Here is a 20,351-nt window from a genome sequence, read left to right as displayed (position 1 = left end):
TATATTGAACAAAAACAAAAAATAAATAAATAAAAACTAAAGATTTAGAAAAATAAACCCTAATAACCATAAAACTTGAACAATACAACTCAATATCAACTGGAATGATAAATTTGTTATTTGGCACAGTGCAACACCTCTGATTTTCTTTGTGAGACACCTATATATGTATAAAAGACAAAAATATAAAAACAGTTTACCACCAAGAGTACAGAATTCAACCTTACCTTATACTTATTATTTTTTAAATAGTGCTTTTGATGTTTTCCCTCATCATCAGTTAAACTTTTTTTTTTCAAATTGCACATTAAATTCAAACAATAAAATTATAGCATATAAAAATATGTAGTCAAAATACTAAAAAAATATAAAATTAAACATTTTTTATTATGAGGCTAGCCACACATACAGTACTGTGTGGGTCAGAGTCCCTTTATATGCTTTTGTATATATATGTATATCAAAGATAAAAGTAAAACTTAGCTTTCCACCAACAGTACAGAATCTAACAATATTTCCTACTTTATCTTATTGCTTCTTGAATTTTTACATTAAAAGCACTTTCAAAGAGTTTCCTTTATCATCAGTAATCAAAATTGTTTTAAAAATTACACATTAAAATTAAAACATTAAAAATTGTTGCATATATTGTAATATGTAGTCAAAAATTAAAAAAAAAAAAAAACAAAAATAAATATTACCTGTTCTACATACAGTACTGTACTGAAGTACAGTAAGTACAAAACCAGCAATAATCAACAAGCAACGTGGAAAAATTGTAGGGACATGTGCTGCCATTATGCCAGATACACTAACAGTCATAGTTCGGTGCCATGGGTGTTGTATAGAAGCTGCTGACGGTTTCCAACACATACCATTACCCTCTCTCAGTGCCAAAAAAATTGTCATGTCAGGTCAAATTTGTCATGAGATATGGACTAGCAAACAGTGAGTATGTTTTTTGGACCTCTCTATGTATATATGTATGAGGTATGTGAGAAAAGTAATGAGATTGCTAACACTGTGAGCAATCTGGCAATGCTGTGTCTACCAGTCTGTGCTAGACTGGTTTGTTCATCCCTTGCACATGCTCAGTACGAGTTTCAACTCCGTTCAGTCAACACATTATTTTTGACAGCGCCATCAGTGAAGTTGTGTTTTACGAAACTGGAGCACCGGAATTTAGAGCAACATTGTGTAATCAAGTTTTGTGTTAAACTTGGGGAATCCACGATTGTGACCTTTGAAATGTTGAAACAGGCCTATGGGGAACATTACATATCAAGAGCACAAGTTTTCCGGTGGCACAAATCATTTTTGGAAGGCCGAGAACATGTTGAAGATCAACGTCGCTCAGGGAAACCTTCAACTTCAAAATCTGACAAAAATGATGAGCATGTGAGGGTTCTTGTGAGATCAGAACCAAAAGTCCGAAATCCAAAAAAATTTGGATTTTGGGCTTTTTCTTAACTGCAGTTATAACCCCTCATTGAGAGCTTTTCAACAATATATTGTAAGTGGTACTTATTTTCATTGGTTCCAGAGTTGTAGCCAAATGAAATTTTAATTAATGAAGTATCTGGATCTTAGAAGGGGAAGACACATCGGTTCGAATCAGACTTAGCTCTTTTTTTTTCTTTTTAATTTAAGTATATTGATTTATTAATAATTATTAACCTCTGATTGTAAAAAGGAATTTATGATAAATAATAAAAAAAAAAATATGAAAAAATATCAGAAGTAATTAATGAAATAAAATTTTATGTACTTTTCATTTTAAAAAAAAATGTTTATATGTAATTTAATAGGCATTCAAGGAAGTCATATGGTATCCACATCAATTTTTTTTTTTATAACTTGTAGACATGGGGAAAAACTCATAAATTGTGAGCAGATTCATAAAGTTGAGAAGCAAAAATGGAAAATTCTACTTTGTTAAACATTTAATTTACAGTTGTTATTAAAACATAGTAAATATTATAGTAACAAAACAGTAATAGTAAAAATAAGTAAATAACAATTTTTTAATTACATTTTTTTTAATTATGCAGAGAGTCTTTTCAAGGATGGACTGTTGCACAAACAGATTATTCAGAACCTGAGGAGTTGGAATTTAAGTTGTCAAGTTCATTGATTGAAGCAATTGATGAAGCAGAAGTAGAACTTGAAGAGTATGTGCTTATGAGTATTTTCTGTTTAGATTCTAATTTTTTATTAAAATATTTTTTTAATATTATTTTATAGAGGAAGGGAATATACATTAACTTAAGTATAAACTACAAATATAATGTACTTACAGGAAAAGATAATTAGGGAATTTTAGTTAGTAACAAAACATTGTCTGTTTAAAAAAACCAAACATTTTTTTTTAAATCTTGACTTTTTGAGTGAATTGTGTTATTTTTAAACAGAAAATACTAATTCCAGTATCTTTGTAATAAAAAATAGATGTAATTAATATGGTGGAAAAGTGCACAGGAGTACATCACTGTTCAAGTTTCTTCTTTTTATTATTCATTGTAGGAAATAATTTTATGGACAATAATTGATATAATAGAAGTGATGAGCAGTGTGCAGTACTATTCATGGCTACTCTAGCTAGGATTGACTAACAAAATGGAATACTGTGTTTCAATAAAATAATTTTTACGTTAACTTGATTTGATGTTACCCTGCTGCTTGCCAGTCATTTTCCCTGGGCGCAGCTTCTTGAGAACTTTGACAACTTGAGGTAGACAGTTACAGGGAAGTTATCACTTCCCTGTAACTGTCTACTGAGTTTCCAACACAACTTGCTCAAAAACTCTTCTTACACATAAAAATATGGCTACCATTCTCTTCTTCACCGATCTGGACACTCATAGGGGGGGGGGGGGGTCTCTTTATCTTCAAACACCCAGACTTTGTTCTGATCCATGGTTGGGACATTATAATAGTACAGACAAGGTTTGTCACCTGCCACAATACTGTTTCACATGGGAGATTTCCCATATTCAAACTTTTTCAGCATTTCATTGCACCATAAAACATGACATGTCATTTGATTGTTGTTCAAGTATGGAGCAACCAAAGTGTACAAATTTTCTAACTTGAAGGTAATCTCGCAGAATAGCATAACTGTGGTGCATTAATGCCCAAGGACACCTCTGTCTGGTGGTAGGTCACACACCTATCTGTCTGTCTCAAGCATTTTTTGTACTGCATTGTATTGTTTTCTTTAGTCACAGATGAAGATGGTCAACCTGACCTTGAAGTGTTCTCAAAGATAGAATTTCCTATTTCAAACGCTGGGTTTCACCTGAATATTGTATGATGACAATCCTCTGCAAGCACAGAAGTCATCATTTTCTCTAAACATGATCAAACCTAACTTGTGTGCAACATTGCCCAGTATTCAGTTTTCAAACTACAACAACATCACTAACAAAGACAGTGACTAGAGGGGCTACAGTGCAGGTTGGAACCTATCTGCCTATGATTATCCATTCCGTCATAACAAAACTTTCCTAGTGTCCTTTGTATTTCCAGAGACTTTTGATTTCAGATTATAAATTCAACAATCACCTTTGTTTCCTAGATATATCCCAAAGTTCACCTAAGCACAGTTTCAAAATTTACAGAAAACACCCTACAACTAACTCATTTACAATATAACTAATCCTTTCTCTTCTAACACAATACAAACTTGCAGTTTTTACTGAAATATTGAATTCTCTAATACACACATCCATAATATTTGAGAAATACACTAAAGAACTAAATTCTATGGAATAACTAGCTTGGATTAATACCCGCACTTAATGAAATTTTAAAAGGATACAGGACAAAATCAAAATACATCTAGTGACAAGAAACACTTTTAATAACTTGCATATATTCACCAGCATTTATACAAAATTAACTAATATTTTTAGAAATAAGCTAACAAAAATCAAACTAATTAACGCTATATAAACTTAATGTATATAAATTAAAATGGTGTAGTGACTGCGTTAAATGCCACATTGGGCAGAATACCCATAGTTGAAAGAAGAGTGGTGAAAGAAGAGTGGATTAAAGAAAAGTGTTCAGAAGTGGAAAGAGAAATGAACATTGGTAAAATAGACGGAGCATACAGGAAAGTTAAGGAAAATTTTGGGGTACATAAATTAAAATCTAATAATGTGTTAAACAAAGATGGTACACCGATTTATAATACGAAAGGAAAGGTCGATAGATGGGTGGAATATATTGAAGAGTTATACGGAGGAAATGAATTAGAAAATGGTGTTATAGAGGAAGAAGAGGAAGTTGAGGAGGATGAAATGGGAGAAGCAATACTGAGATCTGAATTTAAGAGAGCATTAAAAGATTTAAATGACAGAAAGGCTCCTGGAATAGACGGAATACCTGTAGAATTACTGCGCAGTGCAGGTGAGGAAGCGATCGATAGATTATACAAACTGGTGTGTAATATTTATGATAATGGGGAATTTCCATCAGACTTCAAAAAAAGTGTTATAGTTATGATACCAAAGAAAGCAGGGGCAGATAAATGTGAAGAATACAGAACAATTAGTTTAACTAGTCATGCATCAAAAATCTTAACTAGAATTTTATACAGAAGAATTGAGAGGAGAGTGGAAGAAGTGTTAGGAGAAGACCAATTTGGTTTCAGGAAAAGTATAGGCCTCAGATTAATAGTAGAAGGAAGATTAAAAAAAAACAAACCAACATATTTGGCGTTTATAGACCTAGAAAAGGCATTCGATAACGTAGACTGGAATAAAATGTTCAGCATTTAAAAAAAATTAAGGTTCAAATACAGAGATAGAAGAACAATTGCTAACATGTACAGGAACCAAACAGCAACAATAACAATTGTAGAACATAAGAAAGAAGCCCTAATAAGAAAGGGAGTCCGACAAGGATGTTCCCTATCTCCGTTACTTTTTAATCTTTACATGGAACTAGCAGTTAATGATGTTAAAGAACAATTTAGATTCGGAGTAACAGTACAAGGTGAAAAGATAAAGATGCTACGATTTGCTGATGATATAGTAATTCTAGCCGAGAGTAAAAAGAATTTAGAAGAAACAATGAACGGCATAGATGAAGTCCTACGCAAGAACTATCGCATGAAAATAAACAAGAACAAAACAAAAGTAATGAAATGTAGTAGAAATAACAAAGATGGACCGCTGAATGTGAAAATAGGAGGAGAAAAGATTATGGAGGTAGAAGAATTTTGTTATTTGGGAAGTAAAATTACTAAAGATGGACGAAGCAGGAGCGAATAGCACATATAAAATGCCGAATAGCACAAGCTAAACGAGCCTTCAGTAAGAAATATAATTTGTTTACATCAAAAATTAATTTAAATGTCAGGAAAAGATTTTTGAAAGTGTATGTTTGGAGTGTCGCTTTATATGGAAGTGAAACTTGGACAATCGGAGTATCTGAGAAGAAAAGATTAGAAGCTTTTGAAATGTGGTGCTATAGGAGAATGTTAAAAATCAGATGGGTGGATAAAGTGACAAATGAAGAGGTATTGCGGCAAATAGATGAAGAAAGAAGCATTTGGAAAAATATAGTTAAAAGAAGAGACAGACTTATAGGCCACATACTAAGGCATCCTGGAATAGTCGCTTTAATATTGGAAGGACAGGTAGAAGGGAAAAATTGTGTAGGCAGGCCACGTTTGGAGTATGTAAAACAAATTGTTGGGGATGTAGGATGTAGAGGGTATACTGAAATGAAACGACTAGCACTAGATAGGGAATCTTGGAGAGCTGCATCAAACCAGTCAAATGACTGAAGACAAAAAAAAAAAAACCCATAGTTACAAGAGTCGATTAAATGTAAAATAAACTTTTGTTTTTAACATTTATTAGTACAGAAAATAAATACAAAACACATTTATTGGTTTTCTATGAATCTTCCTAAAGATGATAAACCAAGATAATTGGTTTACACATTCTTCCCAACTTGTGGATTTCTTCTCCATAAAAAGTTCAAGGACATGCCACAAGCCAATTTTGCACAAGCTCCTCTACTTCATTGTTGCTTTGATATTGATGTCCTCCCAGTTGGCCCAAATAAAAAAAAAAAATCAAAGGTGGATAAATATGGACTGTATGGGAGATGTTCTAAGATTTCCCAGCAAATTTTGTCCTGAGTGTTAATGGCTGTATGAGGCCTGGTGTTGAAGCGAAGGAGAAATCACATCTCTGACTGGCTCATGGCACTTTTTGTTCCTGTAGGTAGCTTTCACTTTATTAAATCAATGAGCAATATGCAAAAGATGTTTATGAGGACTTTTACAGCAGAAGATGCGTTTTCGCCTTTACAGTACTCTTCATTCCTATGCCATTCCATACATATGGATTTTGATTCATGAGCGTAGAGATGGACCCATGTTTCATAACGTATGAATATTCGATACAAACAATTATTTCCCTCTGAAATATATTCAGAAGCTTTTAATAAATTTACTGATGGGCCTGATTCTGATTTTGGTCAAAAGTCTTGAGAAATCCAAGGTGGTTTGTGATAATGGTATAGGCACTTCCATGACCGATGCCTATCTCTAGAGCAGTTTTGTCGACCGTAAGGTGCTGATTGTCTCTTCAGTGAGGTTACGGATCGTCACTTGTTAACTTCATCATAAGCGGATATTCTTGATCGCTTATTGTGATAGCTCAGTCATAAGCTTGGATATGTGATATTCACAGACTGTACATGCAGTCTTGTCAAATTTTGTTGGATTTGACGCCCACATTCACGAGATACTTAACAATAATACATTGTGCAACTGATGGTGGAACCTCTTGCTCTTACATGAAACTACTGTACAGAGACTTGAATGCTGAGGCAGTTGGAGCATTCATCTTCTCCTCACATCTCTGCCATCAGTATTCTTCTGTGTCATAAGGTATAATTCTAAAAATTCCAACTAAAAGGTGCACTTACATTTCCAGTGATAGAAATTTCTACCTATCAATGGAAAAGAACTGGATGAAGTTTACTGCCTTATCCAAGATTCAAAATTCAAGTTAATAATTTATTGTTGTCTTATCCAGGATTCAGAATTCAATTTAATAATTTTATTATAAACACACTTAAAAGGTAAATTACTGAAGATATTTTTACAAATAATTTTATATTTTAGTTTACATAATCGAATAATTACATAATACGAATAATAATGTCTGTAGTAATTATTACATAATGTCTGTTAGGTTAGGTTATAATTGCAGTTCATAATTAAGCTATGCATAGATAAATAATTTTGTATTTTCTTATTTGTGAATCATGTTTTGTGTGTTGAATTTTACCCATCTATGCTATGCCAAGAGATTTACCTCTTAAACTGCTTGCACACACTGTTTGACTATTAAACAATAAAATTGATATCGTACGGTTAAATAGAAACAAAGTAGTTATTGAATATTATTTATATTTCATTTAAAGTACATGCATTCTTCATCACTTCAGCTAATGACATGGTCTTGCAATGATGAAGATTTAACTGAAGGAGAGGCTGAGCAATAACACTCAGTTTTGGACCAAATATTCCTGAACCATTACTGATCAAATAGCCAGTGCTTTGTCATGAAGAAGAGACAAACTGTCTTGAATTTTCTTCCATAAGTATATCAGAACGCTCAAAAATTTTCACTGACAGTTATCTGTTGAATATATTAATACTGAGTATATATTTTGCTTCTATAGAAAAAAAATCAGCATTGTATTTTTGTTTTTTGTGAGCAGATTCTTTTCTCTTTTAATTAACTTGGTGACTTCCATTCTGCTTTTTCACATTTAGCTGTCAGATTATAGTGAAGACCCAACGTCCTCTACCGCAATTGAATTCAAGAATTTTCTATTTCTGCAACCAGTTTACAGGATGTTTCTTTTGTATTCTACTCTATCACTCTTCAAGGAAAATGATACAAACCTGAGAGTGACCTTCTTCCTCTATGATTTGGTGAATTGTCTCTCTGAATCAAAATCATCTACAAGTATGTTACAGATAACAAAAATAATTTTTGAGTAAATTGTTTTATTCTGGCAATAAGTTATTTACAAATAGAAACTGGAATCCAGACCTGTATACATTTTCAAGAAAAGTGGTTTTTATACCGCTCTTGAATTGTATAAATCATCAGAATAACTATTGAGATAAAAATCTAACTATATACACTTGCTCTCATCAGTTGTGCAGTTTCCGATGTACTTTTTCAAAGTTTAAAAAAAAGCAGAGCAAAATTTGATATTTGCTCTGTTCCACTGGAGTAATGTGATAACAGCTTCCCCAGTACCTACACAATATGCCAGTACCTTTCCCAAATAAGCTTTGCATGGGCTATGTAGTACTGCCAGATCTGAAATTAAAGTTAGCCTTGTGGATTGTGTTTGTTGCTCGCTAGGTACTTAAATGGTACTTATCTTGGTCAATGAAAACTCATTATATGTTTGGCTATATATGTATGCAAATGTGTTATCTTCTAGTTTCAGTTGAATCTGGAGGATGAATAGGACAGATGAAACTACAAGTCAGCCATACCATACCATTAACTTACATCAGGTAAGGATGAAGTAAAGTAATTGAAGAGATTACACTATACCTTTCTATATGTGGTTCAGTCCCTTGATTGGTTACTTGCCTTAAAAGTTCAAGAAATAAGTTACTAAAAATGTTTATTGATGTTGGTTCAATCATTAGAGAGGAACATTCAGTCAAATAAACTAACGTGTAATTGAAATGCTCAACATGCTGTTTCTGAGGTAGTGCAATGCTTGGGGTTGGTTATTAAACTATTAATTTTTATATAAGTTAAATTTTCATACATAAGTTAAAATTTATTAAGTATTGTTACTTTTTTCAGATTAGCTATGGATTTTCATGCAGAATGTTTTAAATTCTGTGGTTATGGTAAGGATTTTATAAAAAAGCAAAACTTAAGCCCAGATAGTTACATCCAGATGGCATTACAGTATGCTTTTTACAGGTGTGTGTAAAGAATGCATTTAATTTAAATACTATAATTACATTAATAATACACGCCATGTTACTATGCGTGTAACTTCCAATAGAAATGAAATTTTTCCTTTCCATTAGTACATTTTTTATCTTGATTGAAAATTTTGAGCACTTTATCTATGATTTTAATATTTTTATAGCTAAAAAGGCAGTTGATTTTGATATCAGCAGCGATTATTGTAGGCAATGCAGTATATTACATAACGCCTAAAAGAATTAACACAAATTTAGTAACATCATTAATAAAAAATAATTGAAACGGTATGTAAATTTAAAAACTCTAGAAAATATTTAATTTTAATGATAATAAACCATAAAATAAACTACCATTAAAAACAAGTTTTTAAAATTATTTTAAAATCACAATGTAAAAAAAATAATTAGTTTAAACATTCTGTTATAAACTAGAAAAATATTAAGGCTGTGATTTTTATTATGTTTAGCATTAAAAAAGGTATGATTAACGGCTTAATGCACAGAAAAACACATGTTGTAATTAATGTACAAATTCAATATATTATTTCATAATTATAAAATTTCCAATACTCTTAATGAATCGATGGAAATTTGAATGAATTAAATTACAAATTTTGATGAATTTTCATTAAATTTATCTTTTAAATGATTCAATTTTAATAAAGGGAAATGGTTTTTCTCCCTTTATAATTTTTCCCATAAATTTGAACAAAATATTTTTGTGTTGCAAATTACAAATAATAAAATGACTTGTGTTGAACATTTTGTGATGTAACTGAAAAGGTCACTAACATGTCATTGGCATAGCCATTCTAAAAATAACAACCATCGTATTTCAGATTTATTTAAAAAATATTTTTTAATTGATGACCAATTCTCCTACATAAGCCACACAAGAATAAGAATATGGAATGGAAATTTTGTAGCATATGAAAAATCCATGCCCAACTTGTATTTAAAACCAGGACCTTCCAGATGAAAAGCTGAGACACTATTACTCCGCTGTTACTAAAGGTTGCAAGTTAGCTTGCCATTGCTATACTCTCTAAAACGTGGATGTTCAGTTCTACAAGTAACACCTTCATTCTGTTGAAATAATTACTCTCAGAGAAAGCAATGCTGACTTGTGCATCTTGTACAAACTAAACTTTTTGTACACTTGAAAAATTTCTTGAATATAAAAGTGAAATGAAATAGAGAAAAGAAACGTTGAATTAACAATTTGAAGTTTAACAGAGAATTAATATTTTTGCAATATCTCCAGAAAATAAAAATTTAATCACATCTCACTCAGTGCCTTACTTATATGAAGCATCCATAGAGTTTTATGTTATAATATTGAATCTGAATGTGGAAATTTTATTTTGAATTTTATGATATAATGACTGCAGACTGCACTGTTATTTATTAACCTGAAACATTATTACACTATTAAAAAAAAATAAGGGTGAAGAAGCAAACTAGTATCATATCAACAAGGTGGACATTTGATTGTTCTTCTTCATTATCCATTCAGGAAAGGTTGATAGAGGTCTTTTATTTGAAGAGGGTAGTGAGAAATTGCTCATCCTGCTGCCAATTTCTGAGTAGTTTAATAGTAGGGAACATCTTAAGATATTAATCATGTGTTATAGTTTTATCAGAATTCTATTTTATTTCCTGGAGTTAAAAACATGAACTCCAGGTACTTTAAATCCCTACTCTATAAATCATATGAGGATTTTCATCAGACTGATAAACACAATTGTGGTAGTTTACTAGGCCATTTAATTTGCTTCGTCAGATCAGACACTGAGGCAGAGAAAGTTCTGCTTTGCAATGCGTAATAAATTCCTAACAGTATTACAAATTATTGTAAAAATAATTTTCTTATAAATTATTGTAAAAATCATTTTCTTATAGTAATCTTGGCTAGTAACTCTTAAACTTTAATTTTTTTAGAATCTTTTGTAAATTTGTATGGGTATTTCCAGTTAGTTGGTTGATGTTTATTAATATCGCCTACGTGACCATACAGTATTTCCAATTCATCTAGTATTTTCAAATGTTATGTGCAATTTACACAAATGTATTCAGGTCATAAGGAAAATTAAGAAATCTTCTTCGTGGGAGGTACCAAATTTGGTACCTCCCACAATATACCACAATATTAACCTGCCCGCAATATACCAAATTTCACCAAGTTTACTGCATGAGATTGTATCAGGGAAACTTGTTATCACAATTTTTGTGCAAGATGGGTGCCAAAAATCTAAGGTGGCAGATTTCTACAGAGAAGGAATTGAAAATCTTGTGCATCATTATAGTAAGTGCCTCAATTTAAATTGCGACTATGTAGCAAAATAGTTTAAGATTGACCCTTTCAAATGTATGTAATAAATTTTTTTTTTATTTGGTTGGTTTTTTGTTTCAAAACATAAGTTACTTTCTGTACAGCTCTTGTATAAATGTGCTGCCATTTAGTGGCCGATTTTGGAATTAACATATACTGTAAATACAATAAAGTGTATTACCAGTGGTACATAATAATAGCCAAATAGTATGTTCTTATAGTTTGAAGTCACCAGTATAGTTTGAAATTGCTCTGGGACAATTTCTTACAAGTAGTCATACTTTTGCTTAGGGTAGGGCGCCATGGAAAAATTTTAATTGAAAAAGGGCGCTGTGACTTGGAAAAGTTTGGGAACCTCTGGCTTAGAGTATTAATGATGTTAATGAAGCTTAAATTAAATTAATATAATAGATTAATATTTTGAGATTTTTTAATCAGTTGAACATTACTAGATAAAATAATTTTTTTTGTAATTTTTATGTTTTGCTTAAATGTATGCTACCTTCATGATGAAATATTTCATTTTTAATCTTTTTTATTTTAAATTTTAGGATACATAAAGAACCAGGAGCCCATTATGAAAGTGCATCTACTAGGATGTTTATTCATGGTCGAACTGAAACAATACGATCATGTTCAATTGAATCTATCAGATTTTGCAATACTATGTTAGATGGTTCTGTTTCTAACTGTGAGAAAGCTGAAGCTTTAAGAATTGCAGTCACTGCTCATAAGAATTATACTCTTCAGGTATTATAGAACTGCTGATAATTATTTTCTAAATAATTAATAATTTTGTATTTTTTTAGCTGGGATATTTCTTTAATTAATAGAATTAATTAAATCAGTTTAAGAACACTTTTCAGTAACTTTTATTAGAAAAATTTTAATGAAATGACAAACATAGATGCTTTTCTAACTCAAGAAAAGTTTAATACTCTAAACGTGAAAAAATTATAGTTTAAAATTATGTTTCAAATTTCTGATCTACAAGCTTTTGAAGTTAAAAACTAGAGCTATTAAACACACTGTGTTTAATACTATAACATCCTGTATTAGACATTAAACACACTGTTACTGCTACATGCAACTCTTCCTGTTGTATATCCAAGTAAATGACTATTTAGTTTTCTCACCAAGCATTGCAAAAAGACTCTTCCCAGATTGGGATAGCGGTAGAATATAATGTTTGAATCCTTATGTTTATATTGTCATTTTTATACTATCATATCAATAGATATGATAGTATAAAGCAAGTATACCATTATGATAGTAAGCAAGTATTACTATTAGATAGGCACTGTCAAGGAAGATTGATTATCAACCTTGAAGGCGAGTGAGGAAGATGTCCTACCAATGAAAAGGATGAGAAAACCTAGGAGTCAAGGCATTGAAGCCTGAACTGAAAAAGTTTTAAGCTCTCAAGGGATTGACTAACTACATTGCTGAACCGATGGAAAATTACAGCTCTAGTAAATTATACGTATATTTACTAAGGAAAATTTTAAGAAGAGATAGTAATTAAGGTAGGAAAGAAAACTAAAGTAAAAAGACCTTGGATAATGAGAAATATATTGCTACTGGGTGAATGAAGAAAGTATTAGTAAACATTATCTTAACGTATAGAAAAAATCTTGGAATAAAAAATACAATATCAGAGATTCTGTTGGAAGACCAGTGTAAAGAAGTAAAATTAGCAGATGACAGAAATATCACTAGTATTGAAAAAAATTATTGAATGAAATGCTAGAGAGGATTGTACTATGATCTTACTGATTAATTAAAAAAAAAAATTAAGAAGTAGCAATATGTCCACCTGAATTACTATGTTGTGCAGGAAAAGTGGGATTGAATAGAGTGTATTTACTTAACATTTAAGCGGCCTAAATGTTACTGGTTTTCAACCAGTAGCTAGTCTACTTCAAACAAAAGCCATTCTCAACTGTTCCACTATCTCTCATAACATATTTCCATTCTTCTTCCCTCCAGTCTTCTGACATATTTACTTCTTGTATCCTCCCAAGTACTTTTTTAGCTTCTTCAATTCTCCTTACATATCCATACCATCTTTTCCCTTAATCTTTTTTTTTTTCACTTATGAGGCTCTAATAATGGGTTTTCCTTAGAAACTTTATTTTCAAAGCTGCATTCTGCTGATTTCCTTTCTTTTCAACAAATAAAATCTCTTTTCCATCATTGTGGCAGGTGAAGAACAGCATTTAGTAAGAGAAAGTACAGCAGGGACTTTCTGTGCCCAGAACCAACAAAAAAGTCCCCAGTCCCTGACAGCAAGTTTTGTTGCTAACAAAATCTAATACATTTGTTTAATGTGCATTGTTTATTCTTTATATAATACAATTTTTAATGCTTTGATGAATTATATTCCCATCTGAACTAATATGCTGTGCAAGAAAAGTGGGACTGGATAGTGAGGAAGATGTATTAACATGTATTGCACTCAATAGATTGTAATATTTTCTGTAAAATTCAGAAAGAGGAATTATTCTATAAAATTATTTTTAGGCATTGCAAGGACTTGGAGTGGATAGACATTTGTTAGGCCTGAAGATGATCGCTTTAGAAAATAAAATGCCTGTACCAGCTATATTTGATGACTTGGGATTTAAAAAGAGTACACACATGAGAATATCAACAAGCCAGGTAATTTACAAAAATAAATTCACTTACATAATTTATTTTGTTTGTAACAGACTTTTTTTCCTTTTTTCTGTTTAACCTTTGGTAATTAGAGTTTAGATATTACTTCAGAGGATGACATGTATGAGTGTAAATGAAGGTACCCACGATGTAGTATTCAAATCTGTATAAAAATAACTGACTGTTTGTCCATATTCATCACTATGGTTCAGAGCATGCATTCTGTTCTTAGAATTACTATTGTTATTAATTGTGAATTTTCATGTTATTATTTCCAAATTAATTTTTAGCCTTATAACAGTCAATAAAGGCAGTATTAGATAAAGTATTTTGCTGCTTATGTTGCCACTCTTTACTGTAATTTAATATGGCTCAAATATTAAGCAGACAGAGTATAATAAAAACATTGCAAATAAACCGAATTCATTCTGGAATACAAATATTTTTTAGACACACTTTCTCATACAAAAAAAGCAGAGTTTTAATTACAATTGTACAGGAAACAAATATTTTATCTATAACATTCAATGAATGCAAGAATATGCTATGCATTTTCATTTTCATGATATATTCATTTATGCAGTCTGCACAAACTATGTTGTATTGTTACAGAGAAACAGGCAATTTAAAATATTTAATGTTTAAAAAAATAATTCATGATATTTAATAATATCAAGCAGTTAATTTAATATGGATACAGTTAATATGCAATTTTAGGATTGTACATATCCCAAATTAAAGATGATGTCTTCCATATTTTGTCCATCTTGTGACTGGCAATATTTTATAAATTTTCTACTGGTGAAAACAAAATTCATATAAACACAGCAACAATCCAATGGTATGTAAGCACTGAAATTTCAAAACAGCTGACTTTGGTAAAAGTGCTTATGCCATTAATTTCAAATTATTTTGAAATCTTTACTGGTGCAACATCCTGTTGGGGGAAGAAGAAAATGTAATTTAGCACATTGAATCTAGCCCAGGCATCAGTATAAGAAGGATTTCTTATGACAATGGTTTAACACAAATTACAGTATGGTGAATACTACTAAAAGATAAACTCAATCCTTTTAATCAACAAAATTTACATCCTATAGAAAATCCTGTACATTTAAATTGTTGTCACTATATTCTAGATGATGTTAATGATGTAGATTCTACTTTGATTACCGGTGAAGCCACATTTACTCGAAGTAGAATTTTTAATTCAAAAAACAGTCACAAAAACCCACACAGTACTGTTGTTAAATCTTATCAACACAGGTTTCACATGTGCTATATAGGTCACTAAATATCAGGATTATTTACTTTTAATGAGAATGTTTTGGGTGCTTTATACTTTGGTAAAATAATTTGCCAGATCTATTGGAAGATATACTTCTGATAACAAGATTTTCCAGCACAGTGGGGGAACTCTCCATACTTTCCTCTAGCAGTTAGACAACACTTAAGTTTGACTATTTTAAACAAGTGGGTTGGACATGGTGGACCTATTAACTGGTACTAATTATTATCACTGGTACTAATTCATCTACGGACTAGTACCTGTGGAGCCACTTGAATTCAGTATATGAACACAAGTGTAATGAAATAGAAGAAGTGTAATGTAATAGAAGAATTAGTTTTTAGAATTCTCATACGGTAGGTTCAACCAATACAAAAACCAATCCTGTTGAAATATGGAAATCCACCAAAAACATTGTCTATGGGAAGAGTGCTACATCCATTGTGGCAGAGGGGATTTTCAGCAATAATTTAATTATTTATAAGTTGGTTTTATTTCTGTGTTTTTATTTATTTTTTAATTTCTTTTGTTATGTAAAATTAAAAATTTTGTTTCATTTTTATTATCTAGGTTTAAATCTGTTTGTATTTAGTTTCTGAGAGGATTTTATTCGTACCATTTTACTCAGAATCAAATTTTTGACAAGTTTTGTTTAAAAAACATTTACTTGTTTATTATCCATTTAAAAATGTTATTTTATATTAAACAAAAATCTATTATTTTTTACCTCAGATTTATCAAAAAATACTGTTCTGGGATCCATTTTATCCAATTTTTCTGGTAGGGTTTCATATAAAACCAATTAAATGGCAATTAAATAAGTAAATTTATATCAAATCTATAAACTTAATTATTGGTTTTATTATATAACTTAATTATTGGTTTTTAAAGTTTTAGGACTTTACAACAATTTTCTTGGAAACTATTGTTTTAGGACCCATTTTTTAAAAACATTTAAGGCAAAAAAAAATAATTTTGCTATAATCACATTCTAACATTGAAGACAAAGACCTGATTTAGAGATGTATACAAGTTTTTTACCTTTTCTTTTTTTTATAGTAGATATCTGATATGTTTACGTTTCTTCACAAGACACCATAATATAGGTGTAATATTGTTTGTGTTTTCAATATATTCACAGAAAACTAATTATATTGCATATAATTGTTTGTTTATGCATAATATTACAACTGTGTTTGTTTAAAGCACTTGCAGTTTTATTTCTACAGGAATTATATTTATTTTGTTAAATAAAATATGGCTACGGTACAGAACATAATGCAATAGTGGGAAATTTATGTATCTCCCTACTAATTGCAGAACCTGGACAAAAGTTCCTTGCTGCTACGTCTTTTTTTTATCGGGCAGGTAATTATTTAATGGCAGTTATATTTATTTTGTTTTATTTACAGGTGAAATTAATTGCGTTCTGATCCTTTAGACCAGTTGAGTGTTCACCTTGGGAGACAAGCTGCACGTGTGCTTCTTTCTCCTGTTGAGATTCCCCTTCAGTCTATCCCTTGAAGTCCTTTCTAGGCTAAAACCTTCCGGACCAGCAGGAATAAGCCCCTTGGGGGCTCTAGTTGTTGGAGGATGCAATGCTCTTCCTTCTTCATAGGAAGTCACATGTGCTGGCAGTAACATAATTGTAATTCTCAAGGTCAGATGTTAAAAGCTTTTTTATAACATGCTTTGGTTGTAAAATGTCACAATTATCACTGGTTCCTGGTGGTATTAACTCGCCCATATGCAGTTCTAAAAGGAGAAAGAATAAAAGTAATTTTGACATTTTTCAGGGCTACAGGAAGGTTTAGGTTAACTGTTATAAAACACAATTGAGGGAAAATTGGAATGCAGACACATTAGTACTTTTCGTCCTTTGGCATTTTCTCTTCTTTATGCAGCCTTTTGAATTTTTTAGGGCCATGAAAAGTTCAAGGTCAAAAAAGTTTTTAATAAAAAAAAATCACACTTCCAATGCAAACATAGCCAAACCATTGTTGTGTTTTGGCTTTATAAATATGCCTGCACTTGTGTAAAGAAATCGGGCACAGATAAAAATATTTTTTAAAAATCTATATTCATCATAAAAATATATAAAACAACTTTTGTTTAAGAAATTGCCCATATTATCCATTTTAAAAAGTTGTATATAATGTACTTAAATGTGATATTTTTCTTCTATACTTCAGGTGGCATCTCAATGTGATGGATTTATGGTATATGGACCATTAGTAGATGATGGTTATGCTTGTTGTTACAATCCAAGGGCCAATGATATTAATTTTGGAACATCATCAGTTAAATCCAACCCTAAAACTTGTACTATCAAATGGAAAACAGCTATTATCGACTCATTAGAAGATATGAAATGTGTATTGGAACGAGCTCCACAAGCTAAGTTGTAAAATAAAAAATTTATTAAAATGAAGAGTTATTGAAATTTTATCAGCGTATAATTTCTTTATTTTTATAATCATAACTGAATATGTAAATTTTATTTATTATTTTTTGAAAATATTTAATACGTAAACTAACAAAGCAGTAAATGATTATCATTATAGAAAATTATATACATATGTTTTTAAGGTAACTTTGTATTGTAAAAAAGTATTATTGTTTTGGATTAAATTTTTATAAAAAAAATTTAAGTTGTCAATGTTAAAAATATATAATTAAAAATTTTTTTTCTAAATTTGTACAATTATTTTTACACTCAGATTTATTAAAACCCAAATATATAGATCAATTAACGATCCAAGGATATATATATATATATATATATATATATATATATATATATATATATATAATATATGGAGGGGAGTGAAGTTGATCACCTGCTCATGGTGCCCCTGTGTAATCTAAACGATCAACAAGAGGTCCGCCTTAAAACGCACTGACTAAATTAGAATGACTCTGTACCCCGACCAAATCAGCTCTTCTCAGAGCTCTGACAATAGCCTCTGCATTATTTATTGGAATGCAGGAGGCCTTACTGACAGTAGATTTTTAGATTCAAACAAAACATCTCCCAGGCAGACATGGATGCATATTTTATTGCTGAAACAGGGGTTGCTACAGAAACCATGAAATAGTACCAGACTAACGGTTATGTTGTGACTACACTTAAAAGACTCCACCAAATAGAATCAGGAATCTTCGTGGGAGTATCGAGCAGCCTGAATGCGAAATGCAGTATCATGCACAAGATGGAGGACGACACACTGGAGCTAGCCATGGTTGACATAAGGAAAAAGGAAAAATTGGCAACACTTCACAGATTTTAGCTTGTACAGCCCTCTAGAAAATTGTTCTTCCCATGAAACCCTGAGAGAAATATTCAACCGAATACCATTCTTGTTGGAGACTTCAACAGCCCTTCTCCAAGATGGGGTTACTCAAGACTGATGCCATCTGGAAAGTGCCTTGAAGAGATGATTGATAATAACCTTCTGGATGTTGTGGATACACCACCTACCTTCTTCTCATATTTTTATCCAGAACAGGAATGGTTACACATTTCTACAGAAGAATCATCAATACCGGGAACAGGAGCTGCGTACTACTGCCACCACCTCCAGGGGCATATTGCAGTCAGCACTCCACAAAGCAATTATGACAGAGAAATTGCTGCAATTCAAGCAGCTGCCACCCAACTTTGAATTCTTTCCACAAGGAAGGCAGTTTTCTTCGTCAATTTCCAAGCAGCCATCTGGAACTTGTCATGTAACATTATAACTGACTGCACAAGAACTTTGGAGTGCAGGAAGACCTTAAACGAACTGGGATGTCAGGGCTGGCAATTGAAATTCCAGTGGGTTCCCAGGCAAGTTAAGTTATACAGTAATGAAATCACCGACAAATTGGCAAAGGTGGGAAACTCTCTGCCTCAGCCATCCAGCACTCCTCTTGACTCAGCCAAAGCGCAAATAAACTCTGCAGTCAATAAATGGATTGGTAAAAAGCACAAATAATCAGCGGCAGACAAGAAGTAGGAGAGCCTTGGTCACTCATGGCCCTATAAGCTATAGCCTTCCTTGAGCAGTGTTGCTGCATTTAGATTAAAAACCAGACATGGCTATCTGGCCTTGCACCTACATCGCATATACAAATTCTAACCTCTTCAGCATGCCAACTCTGGCGCCATGAAACTATAGATGCAAACCATCTGAGAACCTGCAGAGCTCTGAACCAGTCGCGGAAGGATGATGAAGGCCCTGTTTACACAGAAGCCCGTTCATACTGGTCAGTGCATCATAAAATGGCTCAACAGCCAAGAGTGGGCGTTGGCTACTAAGTAAGTAGTGTGTATGTGTATACACACTAGTTTATATATATATATATATATATATATATGATATATAAAAACTCAATTTATATACCTCTATAATTTTTTGTAATAAACGCAAACATACAAGTAACTAAGTGTGATGCGAGTTACTTAAATAACACTTAACCTAAAAAGGACTCAAAATAAATATCATTGTACCTATCTGATAAAGATTGTTAGAAAACAATACAACTGTTTGCATAAAAAAAATGAAAAATTCAATTAGTTGCAAAACATGTCATTATGTTTTCATATGTACACACTATAAAGAGTTAAGGAACCATCCTCCTAAAATTTAGATATAATTTACATTTGTATTTTTAAAGGTATACACAGCCAAGTAGGTTATTGCTGACCGATTAAAAAAAAAAAAATTAGCAGCAAACAACTATCACATATTAAAATTACTATGAAGTAATTTTATATGAAGTATATTTACACTTCTGATTTTTAAAAATTGTGTAAATTACCAAAGCAAATAAAATTCTAGAAAACATAATGAAAAGGTTTCAAGTTAGATGTCCATTCTGACCAAATCAAACAAGATCCAACCAACAAATTCCAAATTACTATTAAATCATTAATAAGAAATCCAAATACAATGTAGTTCTTACAGACTAAAAAAAAAAAAAAATACTATATCCAAAACATCCTGAACCCTGACCTTTCAAATATTTTCCAAAAAACACAAATCCAACATTCCTTCTGGTCAAAATATCTACCAGGTACATGGATAAGA

General features: G+C 31.4%; 1 protein-coding gene across 5 annotated transcripts in view; it reads left to right on the top strand.

Annotated features, from left to right (window-relative positions):
• LOC142319737 (carnitine O-acetyltransferase-like) overlaps positions 1 to 17,913 on the top strand; it is a 63,969-nt gene extending 46,056 nt beyond the window's left edge. For 2 of the 5 annotated variants that reach the window (XM_075357346.1, XM_075357345.1), the window contains exons 9-13: positions 2,052 to 2,171; positions 8,871 to 8,993; positions 11,885 to 12,083; positions 13,857 to 13,994; positions 17,472 to 17,913. In XM_075357346.1, coding sequence (XP_075213461.1) covers positions 2,052 to 2,171; positions 8,871 to 8,993; positions 11,885 to 12,083; positions 13,857 to 13,994; positions 17,472 to 17,687 — 796 coding nt within the window. In that variant the 3' untranslated portion in view covers positions 17,688 to 17,913. The remainder of the gene's footprint in view (positions 1 to 2,051; positions 2,172 to 8,870; positions 8,994 to 11,884; positions 12,084 to 13,856; positions 13,995 to 17,471) is intronic. The other 3 variants (XM_075357349.1, XM_075357348.1, XM_075357350.1) reach the window with 3 other exon arrangements.
• Positions 17,914 to 20,351: the final 2,438 nt, after the last annotated feature.

The sequence above is a fragment of the Lycorma delicatula genome, chromosome 2 (genome assembly GCF_047948215.1).
Source record: "Lycorma delicatula isolate Av1 chromosome 2, ASM4794821v1, whole genome shotgun sequence".
In the NCBI taxonomy this organism is placed as follows: domain Eukaryota; kingdom Metazoa; phylum Arthropoda; class Insecta; order Hemiptera; family Fulgoridae; genus Lycorma; species Lycorma delicatula.
Note: the sequence above shows the minus strand (reverse complement) of the source record. Positions and strands in the feature narration are given on the sequence as shown.